We start from the raw sequence: 18,178 nt of genomic DNA, 5'->3' as shown, positions 1-18,178 counted from the left end.
CACAACCATACATGACAAATGGAAGAACAACACTTAACATATGACCAAATTCATGAATTCAATCCCACAATCATACTAACCGACTCATAAATGCATTAGCGAGAAAAGACACCCAAATATGCATACACAATATTGAAACCAAGTAGGATAACCTACCTTTTTTGCATAATCCTCAAGCTAATCGAAATCACCAAGTATCCATCTCATAAAACCGTCTCATCCTACATAAATCATGTAATAACTATCACAAACCACTCTATACTATAGTACAACATAAAATCCTTCATTATTAGTTACTAATTACTCACTTTAGATAACTAACTATTAATTAATCTCTCTTAATAATAAACCCTAATCCGAGATTAACATAAAACAAAGAGGAAAAGGGTAGGATGTCGACTTACAAAGGTAGATCGGGGATTAGGAGAGGTGTTCCACCATTAATCCAAGCTTGAATGTCAAAGGGAAGGTTTAGAGAGCCTTTAGAGAGAGGGGAGAGTGTTTTAGTGTGAGAAGGAAGGAGAAGAAGAATGAAGGGGTTGGTGTTGGGATAAGATGAAATCCCGAAATATCATTTCTCGGGTACAGCTCAACTCACTCGACCGAGTGACCGGTTCACTCGACTGAGTGTCACTCACTCGGTCGAGTGTGACCTTACTCGACCGAGTGCCGACTCACTTGGTCCACTTGGGGTTCTACTTGGTCCACTGGAAGTCTACTAGGTCTAGTTTAGATCTTACTTGGTCTCGTAGGAGGATCATCATTTACTTCCGAGTACATGTGGGTTCCCTCACGCGTCCCTAGGTCTAAGTACGGGTCCCACAAATGCCGGGTATTACACGTGAGGTTTGACATTTTGCCCGAAATACCCAAATTTTTTATCCGGAAAACTTTAGGAGGCCATAACTCGTGTTTACTTGTTTAGAAAGTGACAAATTTTGTTTTCAAATCGATCATCTTTCTGAGAACTACGATTTAAAAAAAATTGTCAATTTGGATCCTGTGTCTAAGAGTTTTGTACGTCAAAGTGTTTTTGAACGATCAAACTTTGAGCGACCATATCTATTGTTCACGAGTTCCAAACTCGACAATTTGTTTTTTCAAGCCGTAATTCTCGAAAAAAGGATCGATTTGGAAAAAAAAACGTCACTTTCTTAGCTCGTAAACATGACTTATGCCTCTTAACATTTTCCGGATCAAAAAATTAGGTATTTCGGACAAAATGTTAAACCTCGGGAATACCATACATTTTCCTACGTAATTTCTTTTATTTTGAGACCCGAATAGACAAACCTAATGTCCTCGGCCCACATCTGAAGAGCGATTTTCATTATCGTCGCCATTTGTTCAACCTCCAACTCATTCTGCAACTTTCTCCATCTACACCTTCTCCCTCACCATCGGTATGTATCAACTCCATTACTCTCCCACTTTCTTCTACTTTCTCTCTCTAACCATTCACTAAAACACTCCTAATTTCACGTTAAAACTGCTTAATTACGATTCCGAACCTCAGTGTAACCATTAATCTTCTTGCATATCAATGCATTTTTCAATATTCTTCTTTCTTTATTATATACTTTGTACAAGTTTTAATTTTATTAATTTTAGGTTTATAATGATTAATTTGATTATTTTTTTATCCTATTTTCAGCTTACGGCGTTAGGAATGGGACCTGTTACGTTAGCCGTTGGCGGTAAGAACAACTCAATGGAGCATTCAGGTCATTTTTTGTTCTTCATTTATTCAAATGATTTTTTGTTGTTTTTGAGAATAAATTAGTGTGCTAGCGTTGTTCACTTGTGTGGATTTTGACGAAAATTGTTCTCAAGGAAATGTTATTTCTACTTTTAGACAAATTGTAAATTCTTGAAATGCTCAGGAAAATTTGCGGCAAGTAAGGAGAAGTTACGAAATAAACTGTTTTGTTTTGGCAAATTTCGCTTGAGTTAAGCTAGGTTGTATTGCGTTTGCGTCTTTATTTTGCGTTTTCAAATTTACAATGTACTTGGTAGATAGCATCCAGACTGTGAATGAATGTGTTGAAAGTTTGTGTAATACTTGTACAATTACGAACGATTCATAGTTGGAAACTTGGAGTGAGGAAGGATCTTTGCTTGTTTACATGTTGACGCATCAATTTGAGTAGATACCGTTGTTAACTTGAACGTATGAACTTCATTGGAGTCATGGTTATGAAAAGGAAAGAAGTCAGAAATTTAGTTTCTGAGAAGGATGAGTTTGCAGGGTTTGTCTAACCTGAAAGATTGTGTCGTTCCTCTGCTTATACTCCCTCCATTTATTTGGATTCTCTACATTGTTCTAAATCCCTGTCACCTGTTTAGAAATATATTTGGAAATTAAGTTTCTGCATATGGTACATTTGGGCTTAAAGTCTTCAGCTTGTATCAATAATAGCAAGACAAAACGCATCAACATCTTGTTTTTTTTCTTTTTTTTTTTTTGTCGATTGAATTTAGAATTCTTTAGACACGTCTAAAGTGATGCCTGGATTTTGCAGAGATGACAATATCAAAAGTGCAGCATAGTTTCGGGAGCAAAGCATCCTTTGCGTCGGTAAGCACTGGAGAAGAGAAGCCATTTGATTTCCTTCGAACACTGATAGGTATACTAATACGGATTTTTTTTAAGTGACCTGAAAAAATGTGGAGGAAATTAAACCAAAACTGTGGCCCTGTAATTTCTAAAGTAGTATAAACTCTAAATTACATGCTATGCAACTGTCGGTGTTATGTATACATCTTTGTACCTTCACTACCTAGGAGCTGCTTTTGTAATGAAAACTCTCTTCTAGGATATATGAGAAGTAAAAGTTGACCAGGGTTTTTGTGCTAAAAGATTGTGATGAGCTGTCTGTTGAAAGACTTGAAACAGAGTAATTATGTTCACTTGTCACATGAATTATGTTTCGCAAATTTAGGTTTTTATGGTGCAACTTTGAACTATTCCATACTATTTACCTCTCATGTGTAATGTGAAGTTTTTGTGGTTTACGGGATTATGCATTAAAAATTCAGAAGTAGTTGCTATTAAATTGATTTGATGGTGTGATGAACATAAGATCAGAAAGAAGTGTTATACTTTGATCTACTGACTGCATGTTTCACTTTTATGAAATATTGAGGAATAGTTGTGCAATCTTCAAAAAAAGTTGTTCACTTCTGTAAATAAATGGATGAATCATACTCCCCCCGTACCATACAAATGGTAACGTGGTAAAAAATGGAGTTTTTAAGAAAAGAGGGTAAAAGAAGGGGTAAAGAGGGAAGAAAATAGGTGGGGTATGTAATTTTGGGTTTAATTGTGAGTTGGTAGGTGGGGTATGTAGTGGCATTTTATGTAAATATCAAATGGGTATAAGGATAATTTGGTAATGTTGTGGGCCAAATAAGGAATGTTACCATTGGTGTGGTACGGACGTATTAGGCAAGTGTTACCATTGGTCTGGTACGGAGGGAGTATATGTGAAATCTGCTCCTCCCTGATAGTCCGATTTTGCCAGATGGTATAATTGCAGGAGGTACAGCTGGCGTGGTCGTGGAGACTGCATTATATCCGATTGATACTATTAAGACACGTTTGCAGGCAGGTCAAACTTAAGCAAAACTTTTGTATTACTTTTGTAATTCAATGCCTGTCGTACAGTTTTATCACTTTTGATTTGCGTCATGTATTACATTTTTTATGTATGTTAACTGACAACAAAGAACTTGACTTTATAATAGGCAGCTCGTGGTGGAGGTCAGATAGTCCTCAAGGGTCTTTACTCTGGTTTGGCTGGAAATATTGCTGGTGTATTGCCGTATGTTTCTCCTTAGTCTTAACTCTGGTTTGGCTGGAAATTTAATGCTCCTGTCTATGGTGGGTAAGGGTCTAAGATGTATGCAGTCTTATCTTTTCGTTGGAAAATACAGAGAGGTTAGACAACTCAGCTTGAAAATTGCGTCGAGAATCCTAACAACTACTTCACAATATAAGAAGTGTAAATGATTTAGTTTAGGGAGTCATTTCGCTGTAGTTCATCATATTCAAATCTAATGGATTGTTTCTTGGAAATGGAAAAATACGTCCCTTCAGGCTCGCTTGCGTTGGAGGTAATTAACTGATTATTATTGGAGTAATAAAGCTTAAAACAAGAAGAAATAGGAGGAAATTGGTGGTTTTTGATGGTTGCGATGGGTGGAAAGAGGGGGTGAGGGAGGAGTCATTAGTTCATTACTCCCATATGAGGGTAATACATTACTTTGGGTCTTCAATTCTCCACCATCATCACTTTCCTCCATTTTCTAGTTCATTAAAGGTCTATTACCCTAGTAACAATTACCACCATGTCAAGCAAGTCCTTCATCAGTGATAAAGAAAAATTGCAGGAGTAACATATGGGTATGCACGTCCAATGTCTGTACACATGTTCTCCTGATTTTTGGTTGTTTGATCTCTTCCGTCACACATGAAACCAAATGGGTTGCTTCAGGACGATAACCATATTCAGATGTGCTAACTGTATGTGTTGCAGTCATATATCTAGTATCCTGTAGAACAATAGGCTAATGAACCTGTTAAATTTCAGGGCGTCTGCCATGTTTGTTGGTGTTTATGAACCGACAAAGCAAAAACTATTGAGGATGTTTCCAGAGAACCTCAGTGCAGTTGCTCTGGTAAGAGATAAACTTCTACTTATTCTCTTTGTAACTTTTAGATGACTATTTTTGCGGGTCGTTTGTGCTGTAGAACTAAGGATTAAGACTTCATAGCAGTAAATAGCTAATCAATGGGTTCTTAATAGCTAAACTCTAGACTTAATTTTGTCCAGTCAATAACAAATTAACAACCTTTGGTGCTATAAATGGGTGAGAGTTTGGAGTTAACTGGAGACAAGCATGAAGATAGTAGGGGTTAGAAAAGGATGTGAATCTCAATCTCCATTTTCGATTTTCGAAAATTCATTTATGTAACAATTGCGAAAGTGTAGTTGTTTGTCTCGTTCCATCTTCTGTTTGATCTAAATGTTCTTTTTTGGCTGGGACGTCAGCTTGCATTCTGTCTTTTCCGTATAACTCCTTATTGTACTCATCCTAAATGTAACGATTGTGAAAGTGGTGTGTACATTTTTTTGTAACCTTTTTTGATGTTGCTGTGGTGGTGGCATCCTTACATTATTTCTTTTGGCAGACTGCAGGTGCTGTTGGTGGACTTGCCGCTTCTCTCATTCGTGTGCCGACTGAAGTAATTATTATTATTTTTTTTTATTTTTTTTTCCCGTTCTAATTAGCTATTTTGGACACTTATTTAATGATTATTACTTCAGGTTATTAAGCAGAGAATGCAAACAGGACAATTTGCTTCAGCTCCCGATGCTGTGCGTCTGATTGTTGCAAAGGAAGGATTTAAAGGTCTTTATGCGGTAATTAATGTTTTCTCCTTACTCTGTTTATTTATCTATGCATGTGCAGATTTTGCTTATACATTTCATATAGGCTCTTAGATATTCTTTGCGCACGTGATTACAGGGGTATAGATCATTTCTGCTGCGAGATTTACCCTTTGATGCTATACAGTTCTGCCTTTATGAACAGCTACGGTTTGGTTACAAGCTTGCAGTGAGTCTACTTGTATTTGCTATGAAATTATTATACCAAAGAGTGCGTTTCATAAAATGTTAAAATTTTAGTTTTGCTTTAACACTTGTTTCTGAATTCATCTTTTAAACAAAAGAAGAGAAGAAAGTAGCAGATTAAAATGCATTATGGTTAGAAATGAAATTGCCTGGTCATTGGTAACTCGCCTCCTGTAGTAAATAGGAGAAACTGGCTTAAATTTAAAGTAGGACTTGGATGGTCATGTTCTCCTGAATTGTAAAAATGATACCTTACATGGGCGTGCATCATTTTTTATACAATTTATGGGGTCTGGATAGTCACAAAAGGACTCTGGATTTAATCCTTTTTTTTTGGGTGGTGTTGTCTTATGGTTCAAGGTGACTTGTATTGTATGTCATGAATCATGATCAAATACTGTTTCATGGTTGAGTATGAAGCTGAGTTACTTTGTGTATATTAGAATGACATGTGCTGGCGTTACCATATAGCAAGAACTCGGAGTGGTAGTGGGTGGTGCTTTGGTGGTAGTTGATAATGATGTGTAGTTTGACAGCCTCATTCAGCTAGGAGTCCTAATTTTATAATAAATTGATGATGTCATTTTAGTAAATGCTTCTGCTGTCGTGTGACGATTAGCTAATCTGGTTACGAGTTCATTTGATGTGCCAGAAAATCATTGGATTGTTTTTCATAAAAGGCTGAGTTTTTGTCACACACTGAATCTTGCAAGTTTTCAGGCAAAAAGAGATCTTAATGACCCTGAGAATGCTGTCATTGGTGCTTTCGCGGGTAAGGAGTGAATACAGTTTGTTGTTTAGTATGCCCTCCGTTCCTAGGATTCACTACATTTTTCAAAATTTGTGAGGGTGGGTTCAGAAAAATGTAGTAAATCCTAATGAATGGGGGGATTGTGTGAGGAAAGTGGCCTAAGCATTGTTAGTAGGATCTAGCTACTTATGACTGAAAAAACAGTATTGCTTGAATAGTAAGAAACTCAAAGGCAAAGTGACTCAAATTGTCGGCACTTCTTATATTATGAGAATTTTTTATGCAATTTTCTTAATGCGTCATCTGGATAATGCTTTTTTGTGGTTTACACAAAGGCAAAGTTGTGTATGGGCGACCCTCTTATTGAGGATTAGGTGCATAAGATGTTCTGCTTCTAATCTATCTTTTCTACTACTTCAGGCGCATTAACAGGTGCTATAACAACTCCTCTGGATGTAATTAAGACCAGGTTGATGGTGCAGGTATGGTGTATTAGTTGCTTGTTATGTTTTGTTTGCATGTCTCGTTTAAATCTTAAGTTAGTGAATTCACAATTTTGGCATGCTACACCCATTGCTTCTCGTTATGAGCCAAGTGTTGACTAGCTACAATTATAATTTCTGTGGTAGGGATCTGCAAACCAGTACAACGGCATAGTGGACTGTGTCCAGACAATTGTCAAAGAAGAGGGTGCCCCTGCTCTTTTAAAGGTATGTCTGGTATTCAGTTCCTTTTTTTTTCGACTGCTGCTCCAAATAGTTTTAGAAGCAGACGTGTTTTTTTAGTCTATACACAGTTGACGTAGCTGCACTGCTTGATAAAAGATTGTAGATCTGGGTTTGGATCCTACAGGCACATTGAAATATTGGAACTTTCAATGTGATAAAATAGAGCATATCTCTGACTTCTTTTAAAAGGAATAATAATGAAAAGTTGAATGCAGCATGGAAATTGCTGGTTGTTTAAGTGTTTGGTTTTCAACAAAATTGATCAATTGATATAATTGGTCATATGGGATGCTTGGTAAATAGCAGTGTATTGGGCCTAAAATATGGAGTTCCAATACGCTATTTGAGGCTTCGAGCAGCATATTTTTCTATATCTGGTGCTGCCCACGACATTTCTCTTGAAACGAATTATAATTAAAATAGTTAACAAGTATGGAAGTCATTTTTGCGAAATAGTACAAATTGCTAAATACCATACTCCATTCGTTATTTGAACTGCCAGTAAAATCTCTTGCTTATTAGCTGCTGTTAATGTAACTTGTTTATGTTAGAACGCTAATTGCTTTTCGCTAAAAGGGTCCTAGTCTGTCGTTTCATATTTCTCTTTGTTAAGAGAATACAATGTATTCAACAACTGTGTCAGTAGCAGCTAAGCGTTCTGCGTTTGACTGTAACCTTTCTCCATGCAACATAAGAACGGCCATATGCATTCCTAAATCCTACCCAACTCTTTTGAGGTGGATTGAGAGCGCATGACTTTCGCTTGCCTCTCCTCCGTAAGGTTGAGATATGGGGTGGTAATGTAGGAGAAATAATATATAAAAATGAATCTATTAGAGGTAATGGATCATCCATTAGTTTTGAAATAATGGAGAGGATCCTTACTTGGTAGTGTACTAGACTACTAGTACGGTAGTACCTAAGCAGTTGAACTTAATTTATGTTATTTCTTATAGACAAAAAAGAAAAAGAAAACGGCAATAGGCAGTTTTTGGCTCTAATTTTCTTTTGCAAGTATAGGGGATTGGACCAAGAGTTTTGTGGATTGGAATCGGTGGTTCTATTTTCTTCGGGGTTCTCGAAAGAACAAAGCGGATACTAGCAGAGCGCAACCTTAAGCATAATGGACACCCGGAAGATAAGCAGGATTGATTCAACTTATTTTCAAGGCAGATTTATATTTGTATGTAGTTGAGTAAGCAATACACTATTTTAACCTTCAGATTTTAAGTTTTGTCATGCTTTATATCAATTTTAGCCTTGATCCCTTGATAAGTAGGTATTTGTTCCATATATAGATATTGTTGACGTCCTTCAAAGTACACTATAGTACGTTGTTGCTGTACACATAATAACACATTTGAGTTTCGTTATAGAACGAGTGCGAGTACAACATTAGGAGTATTAAGTTTAAGCTGGCTGCCATGAACAAGGTTGAATGAATTATAGTACAAGTTTTACATGCTATGAAGCACAAATTATAATACAACATTTTATTCTTGGAAGCTTGAAGCTTGTGATCGCGAAAGACTGCATTATGCAAACAAGTGAAATCATATTTTGTCAATCTTGTCAGCTTTGACAACTGGATTTGCCCGAGCAATTGCATCCTGGGCAGTTCCTTTATAATCAAATGCACAATCATGCTTGTCTGAATATCGATGTAAAGAGCAAAATGTTTGCTCACATCGACATTTGAACCCAGTTAATCCGACCCTTTTCTTGCATAAACTGCATCTATTAGCGGCTTGAATTTTGGGAATATTACTACTATCACCCACTTCTTCAACAGACGGTTGGACAACTTGCTCTTCCATTTTCTCCGCCTTTTCATTACCCAATCTATCGGTCGAATAGTCACCTAATTCCTTGGTTTGTTTCATATTCATAATATGCTCTTTGTAACACTTGGAACACAAATTATTAGTAGCTGCGTTTCCATAAAATCCACAATTATTGGCACAACGATTTGAATCCCCAGAATTTTGCGATTGCTGTGCCATCTTGTAACAAATTTATTCACTGACAAATAAATAGCAAAACTCTATATCTTCAAATCATGAACAAATCAACTAATCTAAATTAAATCCCAGAAATACTAGAGCATAATTTTCAGTGAAGAAACCTGCAAAATGAACATCAACTAACAACTGAACACATAAACATGTAGATATTTTGAGGCATATTTAAAAAATATAGGAAATTTTATTTTATTACCTCAAATTTCTGGAAATTCATGTTCCAAAGAAGCTTGGTAGGAAGGTAAATGAAGTTATAAAAGGTTGGAGTAGAAAGTGGAGAAAATATCTTGTGAAAGATGTAGAGAGAGGAAAGTGGAGAAATGTTGAAGATTTTTTTTAGGGGAATTAAGAGGGTAGGAAGAAGCCAAGCAGGTGTCAAGTGTAGATGAGGTTTTTTAATCAAAAAGGTTAATGTCGTGACAAAGTTGTATAGCTTTTCCTTACTTTTATGATTCTTTTTTTTTTGAAGGACTTTTATGATTCTTTTTGTATCATACGATATCGCAATATCTGCATCCTTGATTGGAGCAAGTCTCTTCTCCATTACCACAAAAGTAATGAATAGTCCATTACTCCTAATCTATAAATATTATAAAAAGACAATCAAAAGCAACATATTTTAGAGTCCGTTTTTGAAATAATGCTCAAAAATAAAAAAATTGTCGTTTTGGGTCGGTTTTGAAAACATTTATCGAAATGGTGTCCACGTAGCTCGGTTTTGACGAGCTGATGATGAGCTTTAAACACGCCATACGTATTGGCGTGTTTATTGAATGAACACGCCATTACATATGGCGTGTTTATGCGATCGAAATTCCAACCCAAAGTCGATGGTGAACAACATAAGCAAGGAAACACGCCATACATAATGGCGTGTCTTAAGACAAAACACGCCATTACGTATGGCGGGTTTGAGCTTTTATTTTCTAGCCCAAGTCCAGTGGCTGGGTTTTTGGAAAGAAAGAGAACCCGCCATTACGTATGGCGTGTCTTCTCAAAGAAACCCGCCAATACGTATGGCGTGTTTAAAGAGAATCTTTTTTTTTTTTAACAACTTTGTTTTTCCCGTCACTTTCTACCACAAAACACATACCATTCACCATCTCCGCTACTCAAACTCCCCAAACGCGATACAAAAAACCTCACTCCCCTTCTTATTTCTTCACCTCACACTCATCTCCGTGAATCTCCTAGGCGTATCTCCCGACATTATATTGGGTTTTTGCTATTCAAATTATACATTCTACCTAATTAGCAAGGTAATTTAATTCTTTTAACTTATTTAATTTCATCTTTTGAATGTAGATTTTGCTTATTTTGTCTTCATTGTTAGTAATTATGTTGTTTTGTAGCTATATCTACAACTTATATGTGTTAATTTAAGGTAGTTTAAAAAAAGCCCCAAATTTTCGAAACCCTAATTAAATTAGGTAGGATGAACGATTTCTGATTTTTAATTGTTGTTTAGGTATGTATTTTAGGAAAATTATGTTATTGGTAGTTGATTTATACTAAATTTGTTCAAAATTTTTTTATAGAATGGAAATTTGTGATTTTCCTCTTATTTGTTATTGGGATGGAGAAGTGTTGGAGCAAAATGGATGTGTAACCTATAGAGGAGGGAATCAATGTTTTATTCTAGCTAGTACAAAGATGACATATCTTGAATTAGTTGAAGAGATTTATAAGGGAATCGGTGTTCAAAGTTTGGGTACTCAATTGAAGGTAATGATGAAATTTCCGAGTCTTAGGGTGTTTCAAAATTGTTCCTCTTAATAATGAGGGAGCCTTTAAAGCGTTATGGGCAAGTATTCGTCATTCACATGCTCCTTCAATGGACATATTTGTAGAAGTTTCTACTAGTCAAATTGTCATTCCTACACCAAGTATTAGGCTAGATGATGTTGCTCAATTTGTTTCACTTGAAACTAATTACGTAAATGAAGGGGAATTTTATGGTAACTTACAAGGTGATGAGATTGATGAGGAATTGGCAATACTTGATGAGAATTTGTTGGCAAATGAAGAAGATGGTGATGATGATCTTGTCTTTGCTAGTGCTCCCATCGTTGAGTTTAATAAGATTGATCAATTAGATGAGGATGAATTGAATAGCTGGAAAACTTGGGAAAATATGGTAAGATATGAACATGGGAAAGAGTTTGCGGTTGGACAAGTGTTCCCAAACAAAGCTTCACTTAGCGATGAGGTGACATCATATTGTGTTAAAGCAAATCAATTTTTCAAAGTTGCCGAATCAAAGCCTAATACTATTACCTTCAAATGTGGCCGGATTCCTACACCATGTAATTGGCGGTTAAGGGCTACACAAAAAGACTTTCATTCTGAAGTTTTTACCATTGTGACATACAAAGGTCCTCATGATGAGTCTTGTGTTTGTGACATGGTACCTCAAGACCACATGAATTTGAAACGAGCATTCATAAGTCATGAGATTCGTAACCTTGTTGAGGGAGATTGGGGATATAAAGTAAACTCTGTTGTTACTTATATTTTAGATAAGTATGGTTACACAATTTCATACACCAAAGCTTGGAATGCAAAACAAAGAGCAATTGAGGAAATATTTGGAGATTGGGATAAATCATATGAGTTGCTACCTCGTTTCATGCAAGGCTTAAAAGAATCTAATCCTGGCACTATTGTTCAATTTTATACAACACCAACAACTAACCCAAATGTGCAAAAATTCCAGCGTGTTTTTTGGGCATTTAAACCATGTATTGATGGCTTTGAACATTGTCGGCCAGTTTTAAGCATTGATGGAACCCACTTATATGGAAAGTTCAAGGGAACAATTTTGACAGCTATGTCAATTGATGCTAATAATCAAATTTTCCCGGTTGCTTTTGCTATTGTTGAAGCCGAAAATACCGATAGTTGGCCTTGGTTTATGTCATGCATAAGAGTATTTGTTACCAAAAGAAGTGGGTTGTGTGTCATTTCCGATAGACACAAAGGGATTATGAAAGCAATGAGTGAAGTTGGTAGTGGGTGGGAGGAGCCGTATGCCTATCATAGGGTTTGCATTCGTCATTTGGCTTCAAATGTTAATACAAGATTTAGAAATACTGCAGTTAAAGAAATGTTTGGGTCAACGGCAATGCAATTACAAAACAAGAAGTTTGACATAGGATTTCGTCGCCTAGGTGAGTTGAATAGAGAGGCACAACAATATGTTGTTGAAATTGGAATAGAGAAGTGGTCAATTTGCCATGATGGTGGACATAGATATGGAATATTGACTACTAATTTGGCGGAGGCATTTAATAATGTTCTTAAAGGAGCACGTTTTCTACCCGTAACGGCACTCATAAAGTGTATATTTTTTAGAGTCAATGCATACTTTGTTGAGCGACGTGAGTTTGCAAGGAAACGGTTGATGAAGGGGCTTCATTATAGTCCGAAGATTACAACCTTGTTGGAGGAAAATTGCCAAAAAGGAGCATACCATAAGGTTGTGGCTTTTGACCATGTCGGAGGGGTGTACCAAGTCACAACACGTAGAGGTTCTCGACCCATGTCACATGGTAACCATTTGCACACCGTTGATTTATCCAAGAGGACATGTACTTGTAACAAGTTCCAAACATACAAGTATCCATGTTCACATGTGTATGCCGTTTGTAAGAAGAAGGGTTTAAATGCTACTCAATTTGTGGACATCGCCTATTCTACCGGAGAACACTTAGCTTCATATGCTTCTAAATTTCACCCTTTGGAAGATGAGGCTTATTGGGGTCCTTACAATGGGCCTAAAATAGTATGCGATGAGCAAAATAAACGGGGAAAAGGAAGACGGAAGAATAAAAGATTTCTTAATGAAATGGATGAGAAGAGTAAGAACAAGGTCACATGTAGTTTGTGTCGTGGTTTAGGCCACAATAAAAAAACATGTACTTTGAGAGTTAACAATTCACAAGGGTATTCTACTACTTACACTTGTCTTTAATTTTTTTTATTACCATAATTTATTTTCATGCTAATCTAATAATCTTTTTTTAAATGTGTAGGAATAATGGAACAACATCAACAACAAGGCCCGGTGAACCCGGAACTTCTCACACAACAAGAGGTACACCGGAGCAAGGCAATATTGGAAGGGCGGGACGTTGGTTCCCTTCGATGTAGGTCACACTTAGTTTCGCACAAGGGGTTTTTGGTAAGTGATCAAGTAGTTGATTTCATTAGGGACACTCAGTTTTTTTTTATTCATAGGTTAGTGGGTTTGAAGTTTAATGTGGAATTAATAAGTGCTTTGGTTGAGCGATGGAGGCCGGAAACCCATTCATTTCACTTGACTATTGGCGAGGCTACTGTGACCTTGCAAGATGTTCAAGTGTTGTTAGGGCTACGGATTAGAGGGGATATTATTAGTGGACCAACCGCTTATAATTGGCCCTTGTTAATAATCGAACTCTTAGGCAAAACACCGGGTAGTGCAGACCTTAAGGGGGCTTCTTTGAGGATTGGTTGGTTGTTAGAACAATTTAGTGGTCTTCCTAAGATGCAAATGAAGATGTTCTACATCAATATGTGAGGGCATATTTGCTTATCTTAATGGCAACTATCATGTTTCCGGATAAGAGTGGTAATGACATACAAGTTATTTATTTGCCTTTGTTGAGGGATTTGAGTAACTTAGATAACTACTCTTGGGGAAGTGCCGTACTTGCTACTTTGTATCGCAATTTATGTAGAGCAAGCAACGTAAAGTCCAAAGACATTGGAGGTCCCCTTGTTCTATTGCAATTGTGGGCATGGGAGAGGATTAGTATTGGTCGACCTACACTCACGAGACCCGTTAATGCTACCCATCATGGACCAAACCCATTAGGTTCACAACATCAAATCAGGATTGACTCATTGGGTCGTAGGTGGGCAAGTGTGATTCGTAAGAGGCCGGAAGGGGTGACCACACTAATTGGGTATAGGGATGCTTTTGATTCAATGCGACATGATCAGTTTACATGGCAACCTTACACCCGACAGGTTTTGTCTTTTTTGCCCCGTTTTGTTATGATGACTCAGACGATTGGACAAAGGATGGCCCCTATGATTTGTTTCGACATTGTTGAGTGGCATTTTCCAAATAGGGTAGCTCGTCAATTTGGGTGGAAACAAATTATCCCGTTAAACTCTGATACCGAACCAAAATTGCACAAAGTAGACAAAAGGGGTGCCTCTTCACGGAATTGGATTGAAAAACATCAACCCTACATAGCAAATTGGGTTAGGAGGGGTGATTTTCGGTTTCGTGGTGAAGAGGATGATATTGAAATGAACTACTTCGACCCCTACATGGTTTGGTACCGGGATCGCACTATTGTTCGCTTGAACCCTTTTCCCCCACAAGCTACTTATCAAGCACCCTTTGGAGCCACAGAATATCTTGTAAGTACACTTTAATATACTTGTCTTAAAATTCTTAACCAATATATCATAAAATGTGATTAGCTTATACTACTTATTTTGTTTTAGGCGCAAGGTTTCGTCAATGTCCATAATACATGTGATACGGAGCTTCGACAAATGCCTCTTGAGGTGCCTCCACATTTCCGGACAATGGTTTCACACCTACGGGACTACTCCTCTCAATCGCTTGAACATGTAGGCTATTCCCATCTCCTTCAACCAACCGTAGAACCAAGGCAAGAAAGTTCACCAATGGTTCAAGAGTCCCTACACTCAATGAATGTGGATGACGATACACCATTGGTTCAATACACAAGGAGGGGTAGACGCTCTAAGTCATCCATGCCGGCTAGACACTCTATGTCTTCCATGCCTTCCATGTCTTCAATGCCGGCCATGTCTTCAATGCCTTCCATGTCTTCAATGTCACCCGTCAATGAAGAAGCCGTCAATGAAGAAGGTACCCCGGCGCCTAAGAAAGGGTTTTGGAATCGGCTTCGAGGAAAAAGCAAGAAGAAGACTTGAGGACTTGATGTAATAGTTAGAAGATTAATGGTTTGTTTGACATTTTAGATGGTTAATTTCTTTGACATTTTAGTTGTAAAACTTAGATTTTAATCCCCTTGTGCGAAACATATGTGTTGTGTAAACTCGGTTTTTATTTATAATAGGCAATGGTTTGTGTTGTCCTTTGCATTCTTGAGCATTGTTGAGTTTGGTTTTCTGTTTTGGCAAAGGAAAGATACGGAACGAAGGGAATTTGTGCAGCAATGAAAAAAAAAAAAATACAACTGGCTAAACACGCCATAGCGTATGGCGTGTTTCAAGAGGAAGACACGCCATTACGTATGGCGTGTTTAGTTTTTGGCAATTTGATCAGTCACTGGAAAGGGGTTGGAAAATTGGGCTGGTAAAACACGCCATATGTAATGGCGTGTTTACCTCTTAAGACACGCCATACGTAATGGCGTGTTCTGTGTCTTTCCTTATGTTGCTACTGACTTTGGGTTAGAATTCTGGACTGCCTAAACACGCCATTACGTATGGCGTGTTCATTCAAGTAAACACGCCAATACGTATGGCGTGTTTAAGCCTCATACAGGCTCGTCAAAAACGAGCCTACGTGGACACCATTTCGATAATTGTTTTCAAAACCGACCCAAAACGACAATTCTTTTATTTTTGAGCATTATTTCAAAAACGGACTCCATATTTCACCATCCCATATTTAAGTTCATTTTATCAAGCCACATCATCATCATCTATATTTTAACAAAAGAAAAGAGAAAAAAAATTAAATAAACCTATTGCATTAAACACACACTAGTTTTAAACCCGTGCAAAATTGCACGGGTATGTATTTGGGTCAGTATTAATATTTTTGGATGTATTTTTTTTCTTGCATTTATATTCTACTTATCTAGTTGGTCTAAATCAGCGATCTACATAATTAATGTTTAAACTTGTTACAAATACGTGTTCACATGCAATGGTTTAAGAGAAAATAACGTAATCTACTATTGTAAATAAAATTTGCCTACATAAAAAACTTTACATCCCGATAAAAGAAATATAATTTAATAATCAACTTTAACATATGCAAATTATTCTAAAAATTGAAAAATTTCATGATAGACTACATTAGTAGTCGTGGTAGAAGTACGCATATCTGAATCACAAATTTCATGATAGACTACATTAGTAGTCGTAGTCGAGCAATATGCACTCTATTACCTAAGAGAGTACGTCTTATCACGTGTGCCCCCAGATCAGTCACAATTAGTCTCGTACCATTACACAACCCACGTGATTGATCAATGTTTCGCAGAAGCATCACCATAGCACCGACCTTCAACCTCAATTGGTGATTCGAGTCCGACACATTTTATACTTGTTGATGAATTTAGCGAGTGAATGTCACCGTCACACGTACCTCTCATCATCACTACACACCTCATCGGAGCTTAAATAATTTCTCTCATCCTTTTTAATAAGCGACAAAACATATTCATTTACTGATTCAACAATCTCGTGAGTATGGGCGAGGATTGCCCTTTGCTAGAGATATTCCGGATTTCACAATTGTGCAAACAGATCCAGATAAGTGACATTTACTAATGTCTTAATAGGATTCGTACACGGTTTTAAGTTGTGGACGAGTTTAGTGCGCGACTGATAGTAAATTTGCCATAATTTTTGCTCCAAGTAAATAAATCCTCGGATTTTTTTTTAAAAAAATATATGTTAAATTTTTACAATTGTTTAATTATCGTGTTATATTTTAGAAAAATATTTATTAAAACAATTTTTAATCATTTGTGTGATAATTTTTAAAAATTTGTAAATTTAAATATTTCAACAAATGTCAACATTTATTTGTTTTTTTAGAGATAAAAAAATAAATTTTGCTTGAAACGCTTGTTGAACAGTAAATTTACTCGGTAGCGTATCATTGTCACCTATCATTTTCGGTGTGCGCGGCTGGTAGTTAAGTTGCCGAGTTTTTTTACTATAAGTAAATACTCCGTCATGATTTTTTTTAAAAATATATCATACTATCTAATTTTAAAAAATTATGCATGTAATTTATTCGCATTATATGTAATTCAATCCCGTAATTAAATATAATTCCTTCTCGTAATTATGTAATTTTATTGTTATTTTTTTTAAATTATGTAAATCAATAATTTGTAATTAGTTTCATTTATTCCGATTTGTAATTCATTCCGCTTATATGCCATTCGGAATGTATAAAATTATTTCATAGTATTTGTTCTAAGACGGAATTTGTCGCATGTTTGTATTGACTGATTCTGAAGAAATAAATACTTTGCACACTAACGGGTCCCACCATAACCTGAATTTCCAAAAAAAAAAATTAAAAAAAAAAGTTGTATTAATGATGTGGCGCATCCTGGAATCAGTATTGTCTTCTGAATTAATAAAGATAAGATTAGAGCACAACAAACATTAAAATTTGGCCTTTTAGAGTAAACTAAACTAATTGTACCAAAAAAAAGGGTTATTTTACGTGAATAATCCAAACTATGACCCATCTTCTCAAAATAATCTCAATTACATTTAATCCCATATTAATCCCAACTTTGGGTATCTTATTCTCAAAATAGATTTAGTAACTTGCAACCTGATTAATAGGTCATCCCTAACTTTTACTCTATGCTCTTCCCCCCAAAAACAGTAATACTAAAATGATCCTGGTAAACCTCATACTTTTCCAACCATCATGAACAATATCCTATCATTGTAAATCGTGTCCCTCTCAACACATTCATATGCCTCTTTTCGTCATAAACACGTAAAGAATGCAATTCACCGTTATCAATCACGTCAAAATGTCTCCGATTCTCATCAAGCCAATACAATGATGAAACAAAATCCAGCTCAATTAACACTAATTCAATTCAAACCTTAACAAAATACCATCTGATCTTCGTTTTTGTAAAAGGGCCAAAACAATTTAGCAAAGTGTAGAACTAAGCTTAGGTCTCCCTCCCTTTTTTTCTTCCATGACTTCCACAACATCAATACATCATCATCATCATCAACACCAACAACATTATCAACCACCCTAATTTCCTCGGC

At 36.4% G+C, this 18,178-nt stretch overlaps 2 protein-coding genes and 1 long non-coding RNA gene across 4 annotated transcripts; 2 read left to right on the top strand and 1 right to left on the bottom strand.

The window, feature by feature from the left end:
- The first annotated feature begins 1,244 nt into the window (after window positions 1–1,244).
- On the top strand, window positions 1,245–8,523 carry LOC141586852 (S-adenosylmethionine carrier 1, chloroplastic/mitochondrial-like). Of its 2 annotated transcripts, none has more exons than XM_074408248.1 (13): window positions 1,245–1,403; window positions 1,655–1,724; window positions 2,523–2,627; window positions 3,525–3,611; window positions 3,752–3,824; window positions 4,593–4,680; window positions 5,195–5,248; window positions 5,331–5,426; window positions 5,533–5,622; window positions 6,360–6,411; window positions 6,811–6,872; window positions 7,020–7,100; window positions 8,139–8,523. In XM_074408248.1, exons 2-13 carry the CDS (start codon window positions 1,670–1,672, stop codon window positions 8,268–8,270), a joined length of 975 nt encoding a protein of 324 aa, XP_074264349.1. In that variant the 5' UTR covers window positions 1,245–1,403; window positions 1,655–1,669; the 3' UTR covers window positions 8,271–8,523. The 2 variants fall into 2 exon arrangements, with proteins under 2 accessions (XP_074264349.1, XP_074264350.1); XM_074408249.1 differs by lacking the exon at window positions 1,245–1,403 and adding an exon at window positions 1,410–1,517.
- Window positions 8,523–9,238, bottom strand: LOC141586853 (zinc finger A20 and AN1 domain-containing stress-associated protein 8-like). The gene has a single exon (XM_074408250.1). The coding sequence runs from the start codon at window positions 9,119–9,121 to the stop codon at window positions 8,672–8,674; it is 450 nt and encodes a 149-aa protein (XP_074264351.1). The 5' UTR covers window positions 9,122–9,238; the 3' UTR covers window positions 8,523–8,671.
- Window positions 9,239–14,214: 4,976 nt separating this feature from the next.
- LOC141658775 (uncharacterized) lies at window positions 14,215–15,264 on the top strand. Its single transcript, XR_012549415.1, has 2 exons — window positions 14,215–14,554; window positions 14,642–15,264. It is a non-coding gene; the product is annotated as an uncharacterized LOC141658775 (long non-coding RNA).
- Window positions 15,265–18,178: the final 2,914 nt, after the last annotated feature.

This window comes from Silene latifolia, chromosome 6 (genome assembly GCF_048544455.1).
Source record: "Silene latifolia isolate original U9 population chromosome 6, ASM4854445v1, whole genome shotgun sequence".
Lineage (NCBI taxonomy): Eukaryota > Viridiplantae > Streptophyta > Magnoliopsida > Caryophyllales > Caryophyllaceae > Silene > Silene latifolia.
The sequence above is the reverse complement of the archived record's forward strand: the minus strand, read 5'-3'. Positions and strand labels throughout refer to the sequence as shown.

Coding starts and splice junctions, on each gene's coding strand:
- LOC141586852 (XM_074408248.1), top strand. CDS start 1,670: ATGGGACCTGTTACGTTAGCCGTTGGCGGTAAGAACAACTCAATGGAG. Junction 6,412..6,810: donor TGTCATTGGTGCTTTCGCGG/GTAAGGAGTGAA, acceptor CTACTACTTCAG/GCGCATTAACAGGTGCTATA. Junction 6,873..7,019: donor AGACCAGGTTGATGGTGCAG/GTATGGTGTATT, acceptor TTTCTGTGGTAG/GGATCTGCAAACCAGTACAA.
- LOC141586853 (XM_074408250.1), bottom strand. CDS start 9,121: ATGGCACAGCAATCGCAAAATTCTGGGGATTCAAATCGTTGTGCCAAT.